The sequence below is a fragment of the Marmota flaviventris genome, chromosome 19, assembly GCF_047511675.1.
Source record: "Marmota flaviventris isolate mMarFla1 chromosome 19, mMarFla1.hap1, whole genome shotgun sequence".
Taxonomy (NCBI): domain Eukaryota; kingdom Metazoa; phylum Chordata; class Mammalia; order Rodentia; family Sciuridae; genus Marmota; species Marmota flaviventris.
The window spans coordinates 6,673,272-6,694,237 of record NC_092516.1 but is presented as its reverse complement, the minus strand read 5'-3'; the positions used below and the strand labels follow the sequence as shown (position 1 = coordinate 6,694,237).

Sequence of the window (20,966 nt, the reverse complement as noted above, 5' to 3'; positions counted from 1 at the left end):
TGGGGACTTCCAGTCAGGGTCTAAGGTGAAGGTGGTTCTTCCATTTGCTCTCTCACCACTAATAAACAGTCTATAGACTCAATTCCTGCATTTCTCATTTTATTTGACAGAAAAAGTTGCTCTTGCTGTACAGATTTTAAAAAAACCAAAATGCCTTTTAAGAAACATGAAGAAAAATTGGGGGAGGGGGTCACAACCTCATGGGGGGCAGTAGGGGCCAGCTAATTTTTTAACTCCTGCCCCTTCCATCCAAGAACACCTCAACTTCTAAATTCTAAACCATCACCCCCAGGAACTTCAGACGGCTGCACCTCTCGGGGCCTCTCTGATTCTAGGCCTCAGTGTCTGAACTGTATCCTCTCCTCCCCCAACTCCCATCAGCATTCATTCCCTCCCACCCCCAAACCCCCCCAAACACATGAACCAGGAAAAACTCACAGAGATTAACATTTCACAGGAACAAAGAAAAAAAGGAGTGGGGGGAAGGGAGCCCTCCACCCAAGATGCTGCCAGGATTCAAAGGTGGGGGAAGACAAGGACCTCCCACAGCTCTGTTGGGGGACACTCCCTGTGGCTCCAGAGCATGGGGTGCGGTGATTTAAGGAGACCTGTAGCAGAAAAGACCAGAAATCAATGCCAAAAATCAAGTTCAGCTCCTGTCACCCACCAGAATGGGACACCCTTCAGAGGAGACACACCTGGAGGAGCGGTGTCGCATGGGACGGGGGCTAGGAGTTTCCCTCCTGCGCTTGTGGCCCGGAGAATGGCTGTCCCCACGCTGGCCTCTCCGGGAAACCCGCTCATTGCTGCTGCAACAAAAAAACACGTCAGACCACTGGGTGGCACCAGCCTCAGACATCCCTGAACCTTGAAACTGGCTTTTCCCTCAAGTCCTGTGCTGGTCATTCAAGACTGTGTTAACCTTTGGGGTGGGCCCTACCTCTGCTGGTCCCGTGGTGAGGGCTGAGGTGAGGGACGGCGTCGCTCCACAGGTGAGTAGCTGAGGGACCTCGAGTCCCGAAGGGAATCTATAGGCTTCCGGGGGCTGCGGGACCTGGGGAGCAGAGGAAGCTCCCATAGCACAACGCCCTTCCAAATCCACCAGCCAGCACTCAAAACCACCCACCCAGGTCCTGACCACCAAACCTCACACCACGCAGGGCCAGCCTCAGACCCACCTTTGTCCGCACTCACCCATCCGCCCGCACACCTTCCACTGAGTGCCCACAGTGGGCAGGGCACAGGGTGCAGCGGGGGATGCAAAGATAAAGACAGTCCCTGCCCTTGGAGGAGCTCAGTCTGGTAGTGAAGGAAGGCCAACAAGGGAGGCACGCAGGGCCCCATGTGTAGGAAGCAACCCCACAGGGATGGATGTGCATAGATCTGGGGACTTGGGGCACGGATACATGGGCGGGGCAGGGGCAGGGGCGGGACAATCTTCTCGGAGGTGCTGTTTTGAGTGGAGTCTTGCAGAACGAGGAGTTCACCAGGCGGACAAGGAAATTCCAGGCAGAAGGAACAGCATGTCCAAAGGCATGGGCTCTCCTTGACTGCAAGGCGCTGGGTGTGGCTGGAGCACAGGGCATGTATGGGGGCGGGCAGGAGGAGCACAGGGTGGGCAAGGCCAGCTGGTGAAGAGCCTCACACGCCATTCCCGCAGAGGTGGGGCTTTATCCTGCAGGCCACAGGGCGTCCCGGAAGGATTTGTGGAGTGGAGGGAAGTAACCAGATGTGCGTTTTAGAAAGATCCCTCTGGCTACGTGTGGAAGAGAATGGCGTGGAGGCAGGGAGACAGGGAAGAGGCTGTGGACAGAGTCGGGAGAAGATGATGGTGGCCAGACCAGAGCCCTGTAGCAGCAATGGGGAGACTTAAAAGAGCTAGAATCCCTGGGACCAGGCTGCATGTTGGGGGAAAGAAAGAAACCTAGGACTTCCCAGTTCTGGCTTGAGAACCCACTTGGATGGTGCAGCCCTTTACCAGAACAGGGTGCAGAGAATAATGGGCAGAGGAGTGTGCCCGACTCCTCCCTTACAACCAGACACAGAAGTCCACAAGGGGCCCATTCTGGAGAAATCACCCTCCCCTCCACCTCGGGCAAGTCAGGACTCACCTCCGCTCGCCAGGGGGTGGCTTCTTGGGGCTTGCAGGTTTGGGCAAGGCCTGAGGGCCTGGCTTAGCAGGGGAAGGGGAAGAGGAAGAAGAGGAAGAGGAGGAGGAGGAAGAGGAGGAAGAGGAGGAAGAAGAGGAAGAGGAGGAGGAAGAGGAGGAAGAGGAGGAAGAGGAAGAGGAGGAGCTGGAACTAGAGCTGCTAGAGCGCCTCTTCCGTTTGGCTGGGGCTGGCTCCTGGGGACGTCCCTCTCGAACAGCCTCCTTTGGTGCTGGAGTGGGGCTGGGGACCCTGTGGGAGAAGAACAGTGTTACAAAGAGACAAGCTGCCCCAGCCCCAACCCTACCTTCCTTGGCCTGGAGGAATGGCAGTGGGGGAGGGGTGCCTGAGAAAGGCCCTGGGAGCTCTCGAAGCAACCTGAAGCGAGCCAGTGAGTGCTTCTCTGGAGATCATTGGCCCGAGCCGACCCAACCTCTGCTAACACAAGCAACAGGCTGGGGCCCGCAGCACAAGGGATCAAGGTTAAACCTCAAGAATGTCCCTGATGAAGGAATAAGGCCCCTGGGCTCAGATGTGGAAGCTGAAGCTGGGTGGTCTCCTTCCTCGGAGAGCCGCAGCTTGGGGAGGCCCCTGTGAGTGCAGGTTGGCTTGGGGAGGGGCCGTCCTGCCTGGAGGCAGGGAGAGGGATGGGATGACCTCTGAAGATCCTTCCAGCCCAGGGAGTTCCTCTTGAGGTCTAACTGCCATCCCTCCTGCTGTAAAATTAAGTCCATTTCCTCTAGTTCTGTCCTCTGTAGAGATGGAAAACTTATCATTATCCTCTAGAGAATTAATCTTCTGAGACTTTTTTCTGTCCCATCCCTCCCCACCCGTAGCCCCCACCCCAGCATTCTCTTCTACCCCCAGCTTGAGGGTCAAGGTTCCCCATACCTTCTCAAAGAACCAAGAACCTGAGATATGGTTGCTCCCACCCCACTCCCTCATCCATTCCCAATTCCTTTCCCCCTAGAAGATTCCTGAAAATAAAGTTCCCTCACCTCTTCAGTGCCACCTCAGGCTGAGCTGGAAGGCTAGAGCCTTCTGAGTCGCTAGAACTGGAGCCAGAGGAGGAAGATGATGAAGACGACGATGATGATGATGAAGAGGAGCTGGAGGAGCTGGAGGAGGAGGAGGAACTCCGCCGCTCCTTTGCTGGTTGCGGGGTGGCCAACGCAGAAGGCTGCTGGGCCCCAGTAGAGGCAGGTGGCTCCCCACCCTCCGGGTGAGGCACCCCAGGAGTAGGGCCAGAAAGCATGCCATTGTGGTCACCAGTGGAGGACATGGCCTTTGCCACCGTCCCAGAGGAAAGGGACTGAGACCCTGCTACAGAAGTGGTCTGGGCATTTGAACGGGATTGGTCTGAAAAAGCAGATGGCACAGGAGACCTAGGTCGATCCTGCGCTGGAGGGAGAAGAGACTGTGAAGGAGCCTGGATCATTCTGGAGGCAGGGGAGGGAGCCCGCTCAGAGGTCATTCTAGACTGGCTTGGGGCTGATGGTGGTGTTCTAGACCTGGCTCGGTCAAGAAGCGGGGGTGAAGCTCTGCCACTAACACGCTCATAAGCAGAAAGGGGCACCCTGGGGCTGGTAAGGTTTGCACCAGACAATGCTGGGGCCATCCTAGCACTGGTGAGACTTGCAGAGGCCAAGGCTGAAGGGGTTCTAGAACTGGCAATATTCACAGGAGCTGTGGCATGTGCAGATCGTGGACCCACGAGGTTTGCAGGGGCTGGAGCCTGGGGTGTTCTGGAACTAGAGGGATAATTTGCAGCAGCTGGAGGCGTGCCAGATCCTGAAAGACTCAAAGCTGCCAAGGCAGCAGGGGTTCTGGCTCCTGCTAGGTTCACAGCTGGAGCTGTGGGGGTCCGAGGGTCAGCAAGATTCACGGCTGAAGGTGCCACTGCAGTTCTGGGGCTGGCCAAGTTCATGGCTGCTGCTGCCGCTGGTGCTCGTGAGTCTGCCAGGTTCACTGCTGTTGGGATAGCAGGCGTCCGGGCACTGGCCAGGTTCATGGCTGCTGCAGAGGCTGCAGGAATCCTGCTAGCAAGATTGGCAGCTGGGGCCGTTCTGAGACTCATGAGAGGTACCGGAGCTGGCACCTGGGACATTCTTGCAGCAAGACCAGCAGCAGACATGGATGGAGGAGGCCGGGCAGTGCCAAGGCTGATAGCTGTCAAGGCAAGCGCAATTCTAGACTGAGCATGATTTTCTGGCACAGATGTTCTTGGATGATCAGGTATTCTGGGACCTGGGCCATCCATCATGGAGCCACCAGCTTGTTGCAGGACAGACATGGGTGTTCTAGCACTGCCAAGGGGTTCAAGCATTCCAGGTGATCTACATCGGTCAAGAGGAGTTGGTGACATGCTAGGACGACTGAAACAGCTCATTCTGGAGCTATTGAGTGCCACTGGAGGTGTTCGAGAACCAGAATGATTCCTTGTTGCTGGAGGAGTAGCAGAACGTGAACGATCAGAACTACTTCCAGATGCAGAACGCCTGCGAATAGCCGGAGGAGATCTTGTTAAAGACCGTTTACCCCGAGTTGCTCGGGGTGTACGGGACCTAGATCTGCGGCGAATAGCAAGTGGCGAGCGGCTTCGAGAACGTTTGCGTGGCAACAATGGTGTTCGAGACCTAGAGCGGCGTCGAATAGCTGGAGGTGTTCGGGACCTTGAACGGCGACGAGTGACTGGGGAGGTTCGAGATCGGGACCTCCTCCGAGTGACTGGAGATGTACGTGATCGAGATCGCCTTCGAGTGACTGGGGATGTTCTGGATCTTGACCTTCTGCGAGCAATAGGTGAAGTTCTGCTTCTAGATCGCCTCCTGGTTACTGGTGGGGTCCTAGACCTAGACCTTCTGCGAGTCACTGGTGGAGTTCTAGAACGGGAGCGCCGGCGTGTTGTTGGTGTTCTGGACCTTGAACGACGACGGGTTACAGGTGGTGTTCTGGACCTGGACCGTCTTCGACTCACTGGGGATGCCCTTGACCGAGATCTTCGTCGAGTCACTGATGTTCTGGACCTGGACCGTCTCCGACTCACAGGGGAGGTCCGAGACCTGGATCTACGTCGGCTGAGCAACGGTGTTCTAGACCTGGATCGCCGGTGAGTTGCTGGAGAGGCTCGAGATCTAGAACGTTTCCATGGGGCTGGAGATGTGCGTGAGCGAGAACGCTTGCGACTGGTTGGGGGTGTTCGAGAGCGGCCTCTTCGACGTCGAGAGGAAGTTCGGGAACTCTCCTGCCGGGCAGGTGATCTGGAATGGTAACCAGAGCCTCCCCTCCGCCTGCGAGTGACCCGAGACCTGGACCGGCTCCGCTGTCTTCTTCGCGAAGTTGACTGAGACGATCCAGACCTATCTCGACGTCGGGTTGTTCTGGTTTTCTCCCTACGTGAGCGGGAACGGGACCTCTGGAGTCCACGAGGCTTTGGTGAAGGGGAACGGCCTCTTCTTGAAGTTGTCTTAGTGCGTGGAGATGAAGCTGAACGCCGCCGACGTGAAGACCTTGACTTTTCAGCTGGCTCAGGGGAAGACACTGAGGGACTTCTTCTGCGTCTTGGAGGAGTTCTGGAACGAGTTTCTGGTGAAGAAGAGGCAGAGCGGCTCCTACGGGAGAGTCTGGCCTTCCTGGTTAGCTCAGGAGATGACCGAGAGCTGCGACGTCGAGGTGGTGTGCGAGACTTTGTCTTTGGCTCTGGTGAAGACCTGGAACCTCTTCGAGCAGTTCTGGACTTGGGTGGGTGTTCGGGTGAGGACTCAGAACTGCTGCTTCCTTCAGCAGAAGGTCCTCTGCCTTTGCTTGATGAGCCTGATCTGCTTCTTCTAGGAAGGACCCGAGGGGCAGGTACTTTGGGTTCAGGAGAAGAATCAGAACCACTCTGGGTCCGAGGTGCTGCTCTTGGCTTATCTTTCACTTCAGGAGATGAGCCAGACCTACTGCGCCGAGGAGAAGCTCGGGATTTGCTGTCAATATCTGGAGAGGATCCAGAGTGACTCCTCTGCCTAAGTGGGGTTCGTGTCTTGGCTTTAGAATCTGGAGAAGAATCTGACTCACTTCTCTCCTGAGGAGATGCACTGGGTTTCCCGTCAAGCTCTTGAGAAGATCCAGATGGACTTCTCTGCCCAAGGGGGGTCCTAGCCACAGTTTTCTGCTCAACTGATGATTCTGATCCACTTCTTTCTCTCTGAGGGGTAAGACACTTGTTGTTGAGCTCTGGGGATGATGGAGAACGACTTCTTGGCCTAGGAGTCTGAGGCAATGCTTTTGGTTCTGGGGAAGAATCACATTCACTCCGCCCCCTAGATGGGGTTCTAGGTATATCTTTCATTCCAGGAGAGGACCCAGACAGGCTATGCCTAGAGGGAGTCCTGGAACCATCTCTAAGTCCTGGAGAAGACCCAGACCGACTTCTCCTTGATGGAGTTCTGGGTAAACCATCTTTCAGTTCAGGAGAAGATGCAGAACTACTTCTCTCTCTTGAGGGCGTTCTGGGTACAGCATCAAGTACAGGTGAAGATACACTCTGATTTGAAGACATTCCTGCCTTTTCCACCACATCTGGGGATAACTCAGAACTGCTACGTCTGGAGGATCTTGTTGACTGTTCTTTCATGTCTAGAGATGGGTCTGTCTCCAGCTGATTAAGGAAAGGTCCATTCAAATCTTCTTTAACCTCAGGAGAAAATCCAGTATTCATTTCTGTAGCAGTGCCTGAGTTTCTAAATTCTAAAGGTGATCCAAAGTTATTCTCCCTGGGAGGAGAGTGAGATAGTTCTTTATGCTCTGGAGAAAAATGTGGCGCTCCCCAACAGGAGGCCACTGCAGGAACTTCTTCCAAAGCCATTTGTGACTGGCTTTGGTCAAGAGCTAGCCCTTCTTCTACTTCAGGAGATGATTCAAAATTACTTACAGCCATTTGTTTTTGTTCTGGAGACAAATGAGGCAGCACTTGGTTTGAAGGTTGTTCAAATTTCTCTATCACCTCCATTAATTCCTCATCTTGGTTTGACTTAGGTAATGTATTATTTTGGTCTTTTCTATCTGGAGATGATTCATTGACACTTCTTTCCCTTGATGGGGTTCTAGGTGCATCTTTTAGTACTGGTGAGGATTCAGTCCTATCCTGTACAGGTGTACTAAATTTGTCTCTTGGCCTAGGAGATAACGCAGCAACATCTTCCTGAAGGGGTAAGACCATTTTCTCTTTTGATTCAGAAGACTCCAATCTGCTCTGTCCCAGAAGAGATTTTGAGTCCAATGCAAGATATGGACAAGAGTCAGACTGGGGCCTGCTCTGCTCAGGAGACATTCCTGATTTCAGCCTAGGACTTGATAATTCACCTCCATCTTGTCTTGTTGGAGATGCCAGCTCAGTGACTGGAGATGAGGACCTGGACCCACCACTCTTTGGAAATGTTTGAGATTTGCTCTGCAGAGGTGAAGACTCCAAGTGACTCTGTCTCATTTCTGGACTTGAAGTATCAGATCTGGGGTCTGGTGAAGTTTGAGATTGTCCTTTATGTTGCAGAGATGAGGAGCCAAAGTAGCTTTCTCCGGGTGGTGTGTTAGACGGTACTCCTGGACAGAGTGAAAATGATCCAGAGCAACTCTGTGCTTGAATTTCTATAGACTTCTCTTGGGGACATGGTGATTTTGACCCAGACTGACTTTGCCCTGGTGGTGTTTGAGGCTTTACTTTAGGGTATGGTGACATAGACCCTGAGTGACTTTGTCTTGGTGGTGTTTCAGGTTTCACTTTGGTATCTGGTGAGGAGGATCTAGAATGGCTCTCTCTTGGCAACAATCTAGATTCCACCTTGGTGCAAGGAGACACTGATCTGCTTTGCCTTGGAGGTGTTCTAGAAGTCATCCTACTAGGACTTGGAGAAGAGGAGCCAGAATGGCTTCTTTGTCCTGGTGACATTGCCTTCACTTTGGGCTGTGGAGACAATGACCTAGATGGGGTCTGTCTTGGAGGTGTACTAGACTTCACTTGAGGAGGAGAGGACCTAGAACAGCTGTGCCTCGAAGGAGTTCTAGATTTTACCTCGGGATCAGGTGATGATTCAGAATGGCTCCGTCTTTGTGGTGTTGCAGATTGTTCGATGGTCTGGGGACTTGTGATGGAACCTTGTCTTGGTGGTGTTCCAGATTTCACTTTTGGGTGAGGAGATGAACTGGAATGGCTTTGTCTTGATGGTGTTTTAGATTTCTGTTTAGGTGGTGAAGAACCAGAACGACTCCGCCTTGGTGTTCTAGATTTTGCTTTAGGTTGTGATGATCCAGAGCGACTGCGCCTGGGTGGTGTCTGTGACTTTTGTTTAGGGCACGGAGAGGACCCAGAAAGACTGCGTCTCAAAGACAAGCGAGATTTTGCCTTAGATCTTGGTGAAGAGAGAGACCTGCTCCGCCTTGAGGAAATGTGAGATTTTTTCATTTCTGGACTTGAGTTGGACCTGCTCCTCCTCTGAGATGTTCTGGATTTGTTCTTCCGCTCTGATGACGAACCAGACCTGCCTCTTCTTTGTGGTGTCCTAGAGTGAGATCTTCCTCGCCTAACTAGACTTCTACTGCGGGATCTTCGTCTTGCTGGGGTTCTAGACCGAGACCTCCCTCTCCTAGCTGGGGTTCTAGAGCGTGATCGGCCACTACGTCTAGCTGGGGTTCTAGAACGTGACCGGCCACTACGTCTAGCTGGGGTTCTAGAACGCGATCGGCCCCGTCTAGCTGGGGTTCTAGAACGTGACCGACCACTTCTCCTGGCTGGAGATCTACTGCGAGATCTCCTTCGTACTGGTGATCGGGTCCTAGACCTGCGTCTAGCAGGTGTTCTTGACCGAGACCTGCCCCTGCGGGCTGGTGTTCTTGACCTGGACCTGCGCCTGGCGGGTGTTCTAGATCGTGATCTCCGCCTGGCAGGTGTTCTAGAGCGGGACCTACCCCGCCGAGCTGGTGTTCTAGAACGTGATCTGCCCCTGGTGGCTGGGGATCTAGAGTGTGATCTGCCTCGCCTTGTTGACCTAGACCTGCCTCTTCGCTGAGTATTTCTGCTCCTGGACCAACCTGGTCGCTGAGGGGACCTAGAACGGCCACGCCGTTGGGGGCTTCTAGATCTTCCCCACCTCTGTGCAGACCGTGACCTACGCCACTGAGGGGACCGGGAACGAGAATGACCCCTTTTGGTAGGGGTTCGAGACCGTGATCTCCCCCTCTTAGCAGTGGCAGGGCTGCGTGATCTCCCCATCCTATGGGAAGGAGTATGAGAGTGTGATTTATCCCGCTTTGCTCGGCCATGTGACCGATTCTTGGATGTGGGGGAAGAAGAAATCTCTCGGCGGGCACCAGGAGCTGGTGTGGGTTTAGGACTTTCAGGGGAAGAGCTGGCATGCCGAGAAACTTTGGTAGGCTGTGGGGATGGTGGGCAGCTCTCTGAGGAAGAAGACTGAGGTGGTTTCTCAGGAGACTTAGGTGGTGAAGGGCCTCGGGTTGGGGAGGCCTCAGATGGGGGGTTCACTGGCTCCTGACTTAAGGAGGTTGTTGCAAGGGGCTGTGGGGAGCCGCCATGCTGCTCAGCAAGGAGCGGAGTGGGAACAGGTGGTTCAGGGCCTGTGCTGCTCCTTTCCGGAGAGGGGCTAGGTCGAACTGCAGGTTTCTGAGAGTGGAAGAGAAAGTAGGGATAGGGACACATAAGCACCCAAATTTCCCATCACCCGTAATATCTCAACACCTTTTCAATTAAACTACTTTCACATGCCCCATCATACCCATTGGTCCTTTTCCTCACCACAGGCAGTCACATTCATTCAATAACAAAACTTCGTTAAACACAAAGCACAGTGTGAAAAATGTGAAGATAAGAAAAACCTGTAACTTGAAGTCTTAAAATCTAGAAAATTTGTAAATAACTACTGCATTGCAATTAACAATACTACTACAAAATAACAGAATGAGCAGTAGTTAGGGTGGGAAATTTTTTTTTTTTAATGGATGCTGAGAACTCAGAATGTTAAATACTCCCAGATCTCCAAAAGAGCAGTTTTAAATAGAGAAAGCAGTTTTCTCAAGCAGGTGGCACTTGACCTCACTGTCAAGAAACTTCTGTATTAAAAAAAATAGTAAAAACAAAAGCAAAGTACTGGGGCTGTAGCTCAGTGGTAAAGTGCTTGCCTCGCATGTGTAAGGCACTGGATTCAATCCTCAGCACCACATAAAAATAAAGATACTATATGTTCATCTACAACTAAAATAAATATTTTTAAAAAAGCAAAGTACTGAGAATCCGATTTGTGTGAAGAAAAAAAGTGACAAGGGGCTAGGGATGTAGCTCAATGCAGGGTGTTTGCCTAGCAGGCATAAGGCCCAGGGTGGTGGTGAGGAGTGAAAAGCCTTTTAGATACCACTCAAATGTCATAGAAGAAAGATGATCACACTCATAATTTGCAAAATTTGCTGAATGAGACATAAAATAGAGAAATTATATTACAATAATTAAAAAACGGGGGGAAAAAAAAACAAGAGAATACAAAACAACAGGAACTACCATTCCTTTTAGTGTTTTCAACCTGCTGGCAAAACTTCAGTGGGTTGAAAATTTTCATGAAATAAAATATATCTTTAGGGCTGGGGTTGTGGCTCAGTAGTAGAGCACGTGCTTAGCATGTGTGAGGCACTAGGTTCGATTCTCAGCACCACATATAAACAAATGAATAAAATAAAGGTTCATCAACAAAAAATATATATATTTTTTTAAATAATAAATTTAAATGTGGCTTAAGGGGCTGGGGTTGTGGCTCAGTGGTAGAGCACTCACCCAGCACATGTGAAGTACTGGGTTCAATCCTCAGCACCACATAAAAATAAATAAAAAACAGGTATTGTGTCCATCTACTACTAAAAACAAATGAAATAAACGTGGCTTAAAGAGCTGAACGTAGTGGCACACGCTGGTATCCCAGCAGCTCGGCAGGCTATGGCAGGAGGATCTCAAGTTCAAAGCCAGCCTCAGCAAAAAGCAAGGTGCTAATAAGCAACTCAATGAAACCCTGTCTCTAAATAAACTACAAAATAGGGCTGGGATTCTGGCTCAGTGGTGCTGTACCCAAGTTTAATCCCCGGTTAAAAAAACAAACAAAAACGGGGCTGGGGTTGTGGCTCAGCGGTAGAGCGCTTGCCTAGCATGTGTGACACCATAGGTTCGATTCTCAGCACCACATACAAATAAGTAAAAAAAATCATCAACAACTAATAAAAATATTAAAAAAAAAAAAAACCAACAGAGGCTTAAAGAAACTTGTTAGAATTCTATCCACACACACACATAAACAGGACACTGCTACAAAATCCACTGCAAACATCCAGTGAATTTTGATTCTAAAGGCTTCAAGATTCAGTGCAGTGCATCACGACTATTAAAACAAGTGCAGATATACAAGAGAATATAAGTAGAAGAACGCACACTGAAAAAAAAAAAAACAACTAAATTCACTTCTCTTATTAAGTTATCATCGCTCCTGTTCACTCCACAGCCCTATCATAAAACTCATAACCTAGCAACCCAATGAACATCCACTACCCTCAGGGACATACCTCCTTCTTGTCTTTGTCCTCGTAAGGACTGCTAGGCTGCTTTGTAGAAGTCTCTGGGCTGCTAGGCCGTTGTATATTGGTGGTACCTGGTTCACTAGAAGGCGCATCTCCCTCCCCTCGACGCCCTGGAGCAGGGGAAGGACTTCGCCCAGTCAAAGCAGTTGTATGTATTTTAGCTGCAGCACTTCGAGACCTGTGGGAGTTAATGGAGGATGGGGGAGAGCAGGGAAATCAGCTCAAGGGAGAATAGAAAACCCCCTCCCAGCTCCCATCTACCTTTCTTAATTATACACAGCCCTCTTCCAAAAAGCCTTAGTCACATTTCAAATCATTCACAGAATGCAAATTCAGTCCACTTTGTTTCTTTGCTTCCCAACAAAATCCCAAAGAATGTTCTCCCTCTACCCCTTTATTCACCTCCCCCAAACATCCCCAAACCCTCCACCCAACCCATTCCCTACCCACTTCATTCAAAACTCACCTCTGAGCCCACCTCCTTCAGGAAGCCTTCCCCGATTAAGGAAGCCAGGGTAAGGATTCCTTCCTCCCCCAGACACCACGAACAAACCACCCCCCCTATTCTGGCAGTCCATATACATCATAACGAAACAAAAAAATAATAAAAAAAAAAAAAAGAGAAGGGGAAATGTATATGTCTGTCCATCCTGTTGCTTTAGCCTGTCAGCTCCTAGAGGGCAGGGACCGTGTCTTCCGAATGGTCTGTGCAGCGCCTAGCACACCGTGGGCGCTCAATAAATATTAAATTGATTAACCCACCATTCCCTCTCCCTCCCTTCCTTCTGGACTACCCCTTACCGACTGCGAGAAGTGTCAGAGGAGGAAGCAGAATCAGCAGAGGTTGACCGATGGGCCCGGCGGCTCTTGGGAGCTGGTGTTGTACTACGAGACCTGAACGAATACCACCACATACAGCTCAGGAGGCTGTCATACCTACACTGGATTCTATTCACCCATACCTCAACCCTTAACCATTCAGGGACAAGATTAATTATGCCTTCTCCCCCTAAGGGAACCCAATCATCTACTTAGTAAGGAAATTCCCCTCAAATTCACCTACCGCTTCCGTTTCTTGTCTTTAGATTTACGTTTACTCTTTGGAGTGGGAGACCTGGGAAATTAAGTGAGAATGTTAAAAATGTATTTATTTATTTTGTGATATGAAGGATTAAAGAAAGGGCACTCTACTTGAGCTAGTTCCTGATAAACCCCTCCCCCATCCCCCCACCGAGGCTAAGAGACCTGGTGTTGGATTTGTGATCCTCTCACCCAAGCCTCCCAAGCTTCTGGGATTACAGTATGCAAGGCCATACTTGATCCCTTAACCCTATTAAAATTTTGATACAGGGTCTTGCTAAATTGCTGAAGCTGGCTTTCAACTTGTCATTTTCCTGACTGAGCTTCCTGAGTTTCTAGGATTACAAGTATGTGCCACCATGCTTGGCAAAAAAAATACATACATAAATAACTTTTTTGTGTGTGCGCACTGGGGATTGAACCCAGGGCCTTGTGCATGTAAGGCAAGCACTTTACCAACTGATCTATATTCCTTAGCCCAGAAATACCAAATTTTTAAGGAAGGAAAAAAAAAAAAAAGCCTAAAAGTAAAATGGATGGTACTAGAAAACTTTATTAACAATTAGATTAAGGATTAAGTTTTACTCAGAGATAAAACCTCCCAAAGGCCAAAGAGAAAACAAAGCCATCAAGCAATGTCTCATAACTTCCATTTGCCACTGTGGGGAGCCACATTGAGTTACCAAGGCCATCAAGCAATAGCTCATAACTCCCATGTGCCACTAAGCCCCTATTTGCCAAAGGGCCCTTACCTGTGCTTTCGTTTCTTGGACTCAGATTCCGACCTGTTTGGGGGGGGGGGGGGGGGGGGAGAAAAAAAAATCATACACCTATACTTAATGCCTGAACTCAATCAGTAATCCTTCTGCAATCACCCAATTACTTCAACTTCATACCTGTGCTTCTTCTTTTTTGAGCTCTTTTTTCTCTCCCGTCGAGGAGAGCTACTCTCTGACCTGCTGAAGATGAGATCAGAAGCAAGGTCATTTTGCTTGGCTTCTTTCCTGAATCTCCCACTTACAACACATTCTCATAAATGGTTTTCTAACACAACCAAATAACCCCATCAGCATCAACTCCCCAGACCTCAATCTAGGACTAATTTCTTTACTCTCCAAGAAATATAGGTAACTCCTTAAATCAACACATTTAAAAATGAAAACAATTCCAAAAATCCCAAGTGACGCTGGCCAATTCTTAACTGTCAGGGCTACAGACTCAAAACTTCCCCACTAAGAAGCACTGTCAGCTAAGATCTGAAATGATAACTCCCTTCTTCTTGACTTTTTTGAAAACCACCTGCTGCTCCCAGAAAGCAGAATCCTTGACTTCCAGAGACAAAGTACACCACAGGATTGGCCCTCTGTATAACAGAATAACTTTCCAATCAACTTACCGTCCTCTGTCTTTCTTCTTTTTCTTCTTCTTTTGCTTTGGGGTCGGTGAACGAGAACTGCTGGACTCCCTAACAAGGCTAGTAAAAGATAAAAAAACACGTCTTTAAGATGTTTCAACCTCAAGAATGAAACCTGAAGAGTTTGAGAAGAAGTTCACAAAAAAAAAAAATAGAACAGAGTGCTTAGAACCAGAAGGAAAAATTGATACTAGTTTCTTGGTCTGGAGTACCTGTAAGGTTTGGGAGGCTCGGGAGCTGGTTGTTTAGCTTCTCGAGCACGACGCTGAGGATCAAAAGAGCTGCCATCCACGTAGGAATCACTGATGCCAAAGGCAGCTCGGAGCCGCTCATTCTTCTTCTCATTCAATTCTGCCAACTGATGCGTCTCAGTTACCCTAGAGGAAAAAAGGTAGAAATGTGAAGGTTATAGGAAGCAAAGAACAGAGCTAAATTCAGAACAAAATTAAGCAGGAGACAAACAGCCATGGAATAAGGAACATGAAGGCAGAGAGAAGTTCCAAGTAAGGAGGGTGGCAGCAGAGGCAGCAGCAGACAAAGTCCAGGAGGAACCAAGGGAACACTCACGCTGGCCTCTGCCCTGGGGTTTCCTCCTTGCCCCCAGGGTTCACATCCTTCTCCAGCAACATGAGTCGAAAGGTCGCCACTTTCTCTTGGATTTGCTGTTCCTCGTACCTGAAGGACAAATTCCTTCACGGTTAGAGCTTGACTGGACACTTCCCCAGTCCCAAATTCACATTTCCCTTATTCCCAATGGGGGTCCCACCTTCCCTCTCCATGCACACATAGAACTTTTCACTCACTGTCACCCTAAAATCCTTAAGTCCTGTTCTTTTCCTATCATCTTTCCTTCCTTAATTCCCTATGCCCTCTAGAACAGTGGATTTTAAACATGCTACAATTCAGGAGCCAAGAGAGGAAAGTTAGCTGGCAGAGTTCCCAATGCGCCTCACCAACTTCAACAAGACCCAATCTCTTACTTCCTGGGCTTTCAAAATATAGTATATTGTATTAAAGAAAAATTGTGCCATTGATGAAGTTTGAAAACCACTGCTCTAAAAGGTGCCTTAATGTGCTCCTTCTTCAAAATTTCACTTTCCTACCCGCCCATCACACTCTTAAGACAGTATTCTACCAATCCTTATTACTCTGGCTTTGCTATTTTCCAAGGCCTCAATCCTTAAAATCCATTTACTTCCTCTTTCCTACCAATGACAACACCTGACAGCTTACCTAGCTCTCCTACCTAACTTCTGCTTTCCCGTCTCTCCCTTTCAGCACACTTTGTTCCTCAATCGTCCCCCTTCCCATGTGCATCCATCTAAATAAATAATTCAGACTCTCTGAGGCTCCCATTTAACACCAGACAGTTTCCTCACCTCCCACTTTGCATTACCCCTTAACTCTTTTCAAATCTCTAGCTCATTTACCTCCTCCCCTACAACTCCACTCCAGAACTCTTTCAACCAGCCCTAAACTCCGTAAATCCCACCTAACACCCAGCTCTGCACTCACTCAGTGCTCGTCTCTCCCCCAGCCCTCCCCTCACCCCTGCTCTTCCATCATCTCCTCCAGCTCGAGGCATCGCAGCTCCACGCGCCGCTTGCGCTCGTGGTCCAGGATGTCAGGATTAGGCCGCTTCACCAGGGCAGCCTCCAGGCGCCGCAGTTCCTCCTCTCCCTTGTAGTCAGGCCGCTCACCCCGGCGGCCCCGCACCAGGGACAGGTTGCGCTGGACGTAGCCGTTGGTGCCGCTGCCCCGGGGCGTCGGCAGCCCGATCCCGTTGTACATGGCCCTGTGCCCGGGGGCACCACCGCTCCTGAAGGGGAGCGGGGGAGACACGGGTCAGGCCCCTGGCCCCAAACTATCCACTTTCCACCACCCACATCTCTGCTCTCCATCCTCACACTACATCTCCATGAGCTGCATGATACCACCTCATTCTCTTAAACTAACAAGTCCCTTTCATCCTTTCAACCAAATTATAACCCAATGCTTACAGACTTTTTCTCCCAATATTCTTTCACATTAATCAAAATTGTTCCTCTTTGCACCTAGACTTCCTTCTTTTTCCACCCTAGGCCATCAAGGATTCTGCTTCTCTCAAATATCTCCATACTAGCATTTTATTCTTCGTTGGAGCCAATACACTTTAAGTAACATCCTCACCAACTACTCTTTAATATCTAACCTCTGGTAACCAACCATCCTCCAAAGTGGACATAATAAACAAAACACACACCTGTGCCTAAGGGCCTACAGTCCATATTGAAAGAAACTTCCCAAAATTTACCTAAGGACTTCAGACTATCCGTAAGAACATAAAATAAACTCAACAATCTCTAAGATATCTGAACGGGTAGGCTGCTGTTAACATAAATCAAGTGCCCTATAAAGACTCATATCTAGACTACAACCAGCATACACATCAGAACACAAGAACCAGGATGTTACATTTCACCTCCAAAGGAAGAGCCATTTCTTTGACTCCAAATATTCACAACGCTTATCAACTATCCTAATTTTGCACTTTCAATTTCCTTCCCATCAGGATTCACGACTTGCACTCCTCCAAATCTCCGTTAATTATTACCCGTTTTCAATTCAATGTTCTAAACATATCAAATCAGCCTCCTGTTTCAACTGCTCCCATAATTTCTCTATGTGACCCTAAACTTATCTAGTAAACCTTCCTCATTTTCATCAATGTCCAGCTTTTGACTTTCCCTATCAATCCCTTGTTGCACACTTCCTGGGTTTTCTCTCTCAATCCTGCTTTATCCCTCTCACATGTTAACACTATGCCTCCTGTCAGATTCCATCCTCTTGTTTCAACCCAGCATGATTCTGAAAACCCCCAAACCCCAACTTTTCTGGCTAGACTTATTGGCTATTCACACCCTATTCCTTTCTCCTGCCATGTATGGTCCTATCTCTTCAAAACGAATCCTCTCCAAGATAGTTTCAGAAAACACAAAGGTGAGGGGAAATTACCCCAGGAAAAAACCCAAAAACAGGCAAAACAGTTTAGTCAGAAAAGAGAATTGAACGAGGGGAAGACCCCATGTAGGAAATTCCAGAAAAGCCAAGTGCAATGGCATACACCTGTAATCCAAGGCACTCAAAAAGGCTCAAGCAGGAGTTGGGGGACGGCCTCAACAACTTAGCAAGTTGTTGTTAAAATTAAAAAAGAACTGGGTGATCCTATGTTCAATTCCCAGTCCCATAAATAAATAAGATCCCAGAATAAAAAAACATCATACAAATGCCAGGAAGTAAGATATCAAAATGTGTAAAAAGGAAAAAAATTAAAATATGTAGTGATGTTAATGGCAGGGAGCTGTTCAGTTTGTCTCTGTCCCATTCCCAAGCCTGACCAGTCCCTGCACGAACCCCACAGCAAAAGATTTGAAATAAAAGATAACTATCTCAGGGTAAAGGAATGACAGATAAGGCTAAATTTAGAAAAAGCAAATGGAAATTCAGGAGGAAATGAAAAACTTCTTTACAGCACAAGAAATCAGTTTCTCTACCTTCCAACTCAGTTTAGTTTTCTAAAACCAGTTCTTCCCCAATCTAATCCTAAACCTTGTATTGTCACTCCATACCCCACATAATTTCTGCTTTGCAAAAAGCTTCTGACCTGCAATTAATTCTTCAGCCCAATCATTCACCCACACTTCCATACCACCGCACACAAAAATCCTCCCACTCCCTAAAAATGGAAAACCAGTAGCTGCTAAGGAAAGGGTATTAAGTTACAACATTTTGGAGAAATTTTATGGAATAACAAAAAAAAAAAAAAAAAAAAAGGAATTGGGGAGGGGGGGAACCACAGCATCGAAGGCGTTCACAAGGGAAATTACTTCAACACAAAACTACCAAACATTCTTAAAAACTGGAGTGCATAGACTGGATATACTAAAGTCACTCCAAGAATCTGCATAAAGTAAAAGGAATCTCCAAAAACAAAAGACTTTTTCCTGTTGGAAAGTTACCAGAGTACCCTGAAATCCAACACTAGGACAATCAAGAAAGGAAATGGCACATAAAGGGGGAGAGGGTGTAGAGGACAAGGACCTAGGTAGTACAGTAAGCTCGGCGCTGGGGCACCGCGGGAGCCGAGCAGACATATGGAATCCAGAAAGCTAAAATATTAACTCAGGAATGAACCTAAGCCCACGTACTTAAGACGAAAAGCAACAGACTGCGTTTCTGGTTCAGAGACATCTTAGAGAACCTAAACGAGGTTCTCCGAGAGTTCCGAGCCAAATAACGCCTGACACAAGAGACCATAACCTTAAACTAAGTCGAGAATTTTCTTCTTGCTACGAAAACCTGCTACAGCCTCCCAAGCCCTAGCACAACTTTCGGGGAGAGTGGAAGAGGTGGGAGAGGGAGCGCGGGTCTACCTTACGTACACAGACCACACACGCTAACTCGGGGGCCCGGGGGCTTTTCTCCAAGGCCTGGCCGGCCGACGCGCCGACCCCGCGCAGGCCAGGAGCCTCCCGCCCGCCGCGAGGCCTATTTTCGGCCCGAGGGTGGGGGAGGGGCGGCGCGGCGCCCCGCGGTCTAGAGGCTCGGGCGGCCCGCGGGCCCGGGAGCAGCGGGAAAGGCAGGGGCACGTGAACGCGGTCGGAGACAGGGCCTCGCGGCCGGGCCCTCCCAGCCACTGACAGGCCGACAAGGGCAGCAGCGGGGGCGAAGGCTGCCTCCGCCGCACGCGCCGGGCGGCAAGAAGCCGAGCCTGGCGCGCTCCTCTGGCCGAGCACGCGCGCGAACCCGTGCGCAGGCGGCGGCGCGCGCCGTTGCCATGGGGGAGGGGCGGGAGTCGAAGACCGCGCGCGTCCGGGACCGCGGGGAGGAAGGGGGCGAGCGAGGGCGTCCGCGCGAGCTGAGGGCGGCGGGCGCGCGTGCGTGTGGCGGCAGGGCCGTTCTCCGCGCGCTGGGGCCCGGCGCCGGAGACGCCCCTCCCCCACCCGGCTCGCGCGCTCCCTCGCCCTCTCACCCGCCGCCGCCTCCGCCCGCCGCCTGTGAGGGGGAGAGGTCCTGCCGCTGCCGCTGCCGCTGCCCGGGCTCCCGAGTCACTCGGGGCCTGGAGCCGCCGCCTCGCCTCGCCGGTCCGCCCGCCTCAGCCGACGCCGACGCCTCCTCGCTTCCTCAGGGGCCGCAGCGGGTTCCGACTGCGCCACTCGCACCCCGCCTGGGCCACGCTGCACGTCAGCACGACTAAGTGCGTCAGCACGCAGTCCTTGCGCGCCGCAAGGCGCGCCGGGACTCGTAGTACGTCCCTTGACCTTGTGCGCAGGCGCGGGAGCCACACCGGGAAATAAAGTTCCTTAGGGTGCTGGGAGGTTCAACTCCTCAGCCGAAAAACTACGAGTCCCGTCAGCCTATGCAGGGATGAACAGCGGAGCGGGCCGAGACCACAGCGTCTGCAGGAGGCCTTTCGCTGGGGGAGGGGCTCAGGACCTAGCGCCACATTGAACGACCCCGAGCGCGTTTCAGATTCCTGCCTTCGACCCTGGGTATTCTGGGAATTGTAGTCCGGGCGCGGCGCGGAACCCGTATGTAGCCTTGGCGCGGGGCACGGCGGCCATTTTGTCTCCCCATGTTGGGCGGAGATGGCCCAATCTTGGGGACACTGAAGTTTCCCTGTGACCGTTAGCCCGCTTAGCACTCGATCTGTCGTACTGGGATGGAGTCGCCTGAGAACCCAATCCGCTCGCACTGCTGGCGGCGGGGAGCCCAGCCTCAAGCCCTGGGCCTGCAGGAAGGCCAGGCCCTCTGCCGGCCGGTACTGAGCGAGAGGGAGGCAGGCCCCGGCGAGTCGCGTCCTGTTGCCTTCAGGCGGAGGACTGCAAACGTGACTTCTTCGCAGAAGCAGCGCGCGCTGCAGGCGACGCCACCGATACTCGTGGAGGCCGCGCGGGCGCCCTAGGTGCTGGCGCCCTCGAGGCCCGCCAGCGGGCGACTGCAGACCTTGTGCTGGGAAGCCTGCCTAGGGTGTTAGTAGATTGTTTATTTTTAACGTGCCCACAAAGGGCACTCGGGAACCTGCGGTGGAGGCCCCCGGGCTGGTGTCAGCTTCTCCCTGAGCCTCTCCCTGCAGCGGAGCCAGCCGGACAGGTGTCACAGACGTCCCTGAAACCAGACACCCCACACCCCACACCCGTGTTGTCTCCGTGTTGATGGGATATTTTGTGCTGAATTTTCTACCTGAATCATTCGTGCATTAAATGCTTATAACAACCCCATCACAAGAAATATCCACTTCCCATGATGTTAACAGTGAATTTCCTCCATGAATCCACAGTAATGATTTTTGAAATCAGCAGTGACATTGAAGCAATACCGCTTCCTCTTGCACGTGCTCCCACCATTGCCATAGGCCAGGAGGTGATGCAGTCAAAGGTAGGGGGCCCACAGCAGAGCCTGCACACTGGCTGGTCCAATTTTCAGCCTCCAAAGCTGCAACTAAGTAAACCCTCCTGTAACGAACATTATCCTACCTCGGGTGATTTTTACTTATAGTAATGAAAAGCCAACTAATAGACCTTCTATAGTTGAAGTACCCAGTGGGAAATGTATCTTGAAGCCAAAAGCTGAATACTAGGTGAACTTACAGTTACTGGGGTATCATTATTTCTAGGCTTTCTTGAGGTGATGAAACAGAACTGAATGAAATACAGTCCTATATCCATGACACTGATGTC

At 50.5% G+C, this 20,966-nt stretch overlaps 1 protein-coding gene across 9 annotated transcripts; it reads right to left on the bottom strand.

The window, feature by feature from the left end:
- Window positions 1-82: 82 nt before the first annotated feature.
- Srrm2 (serine/arginine repetitive matrix 2) lies at window positions 83-19,465 on the bottom strand. 9 transcript variants are annotated; one of them, XM_027940405.3, is made up of 15 exons: window positions 19,259-19,461; window positions 15,797-16,066; window positions 14,815-14,922; window positions 14,460-14,624; window positions 14,230-14,307; window positions 13,730-13,792; window positions 13,586-13,618; window positions 12,817-12,867; window positions 12,555-12,647; window positions 11,739-11,931; window positions 3,146-9,804; window positions 2,112-2,399; window positions 941-1,054; window positions 699-809; window positions 83-608 (listed from the first exon to the last, which is right to left on the bottom strand). In XM_027940405.3, the coding sequence occupies exons 2-15, from the start codon at window positions 16,036-16,038 to the stop codon at window positions 599-601; spliced, it is 8,208 nt and encodes a 2,735-aa protein (XP_027796206.1). In that variant the 5' UTR covers window positions 16,039-16,066; window positions 19,259-19,461; the 3' UTR covers window positions 83-598. The 9 variants fall into 9 exon arrangements, 7 of the variants coding, with proteins under 7 accessions (XP_027796206.1, XP_027796208.1, XP_027796207.1 ...); XM_027940407.2 differs by having other exon boundaries at window positions 699-806; XM_027940406.2 differs by having other exon boundaries at window positions 13,730-13,789.
- Between the last annotated feature and the right edge of the window lie 1,501 nt (window positions 19,466-20,966).

Bases quoted from the DNA above. Each gene is read 5' to 3' on its own strand.
- Srrm2 (XM_027940405.3), bottom strand. From the start codon at position 16,038: ATGTACAACGGGATCGGGCTGCCGACGCCCCGGGGCAGCGGCACCAAC. The intron at 14,923-15,796 runs GTGAGGGGAGGG...TTTGTCCTTCAG, and splicing joins GAGATGATGGAAGAGCAGGG to GTACGAGGAACAGCAAATCC. The intron at 9,805-11,738 runs GTATGTCCCTGA...TTCCACTCTCAG, and splicing joins AGGACAAAGACAAGAAGGAG to AAACCTGCAGTTCGACCTAG.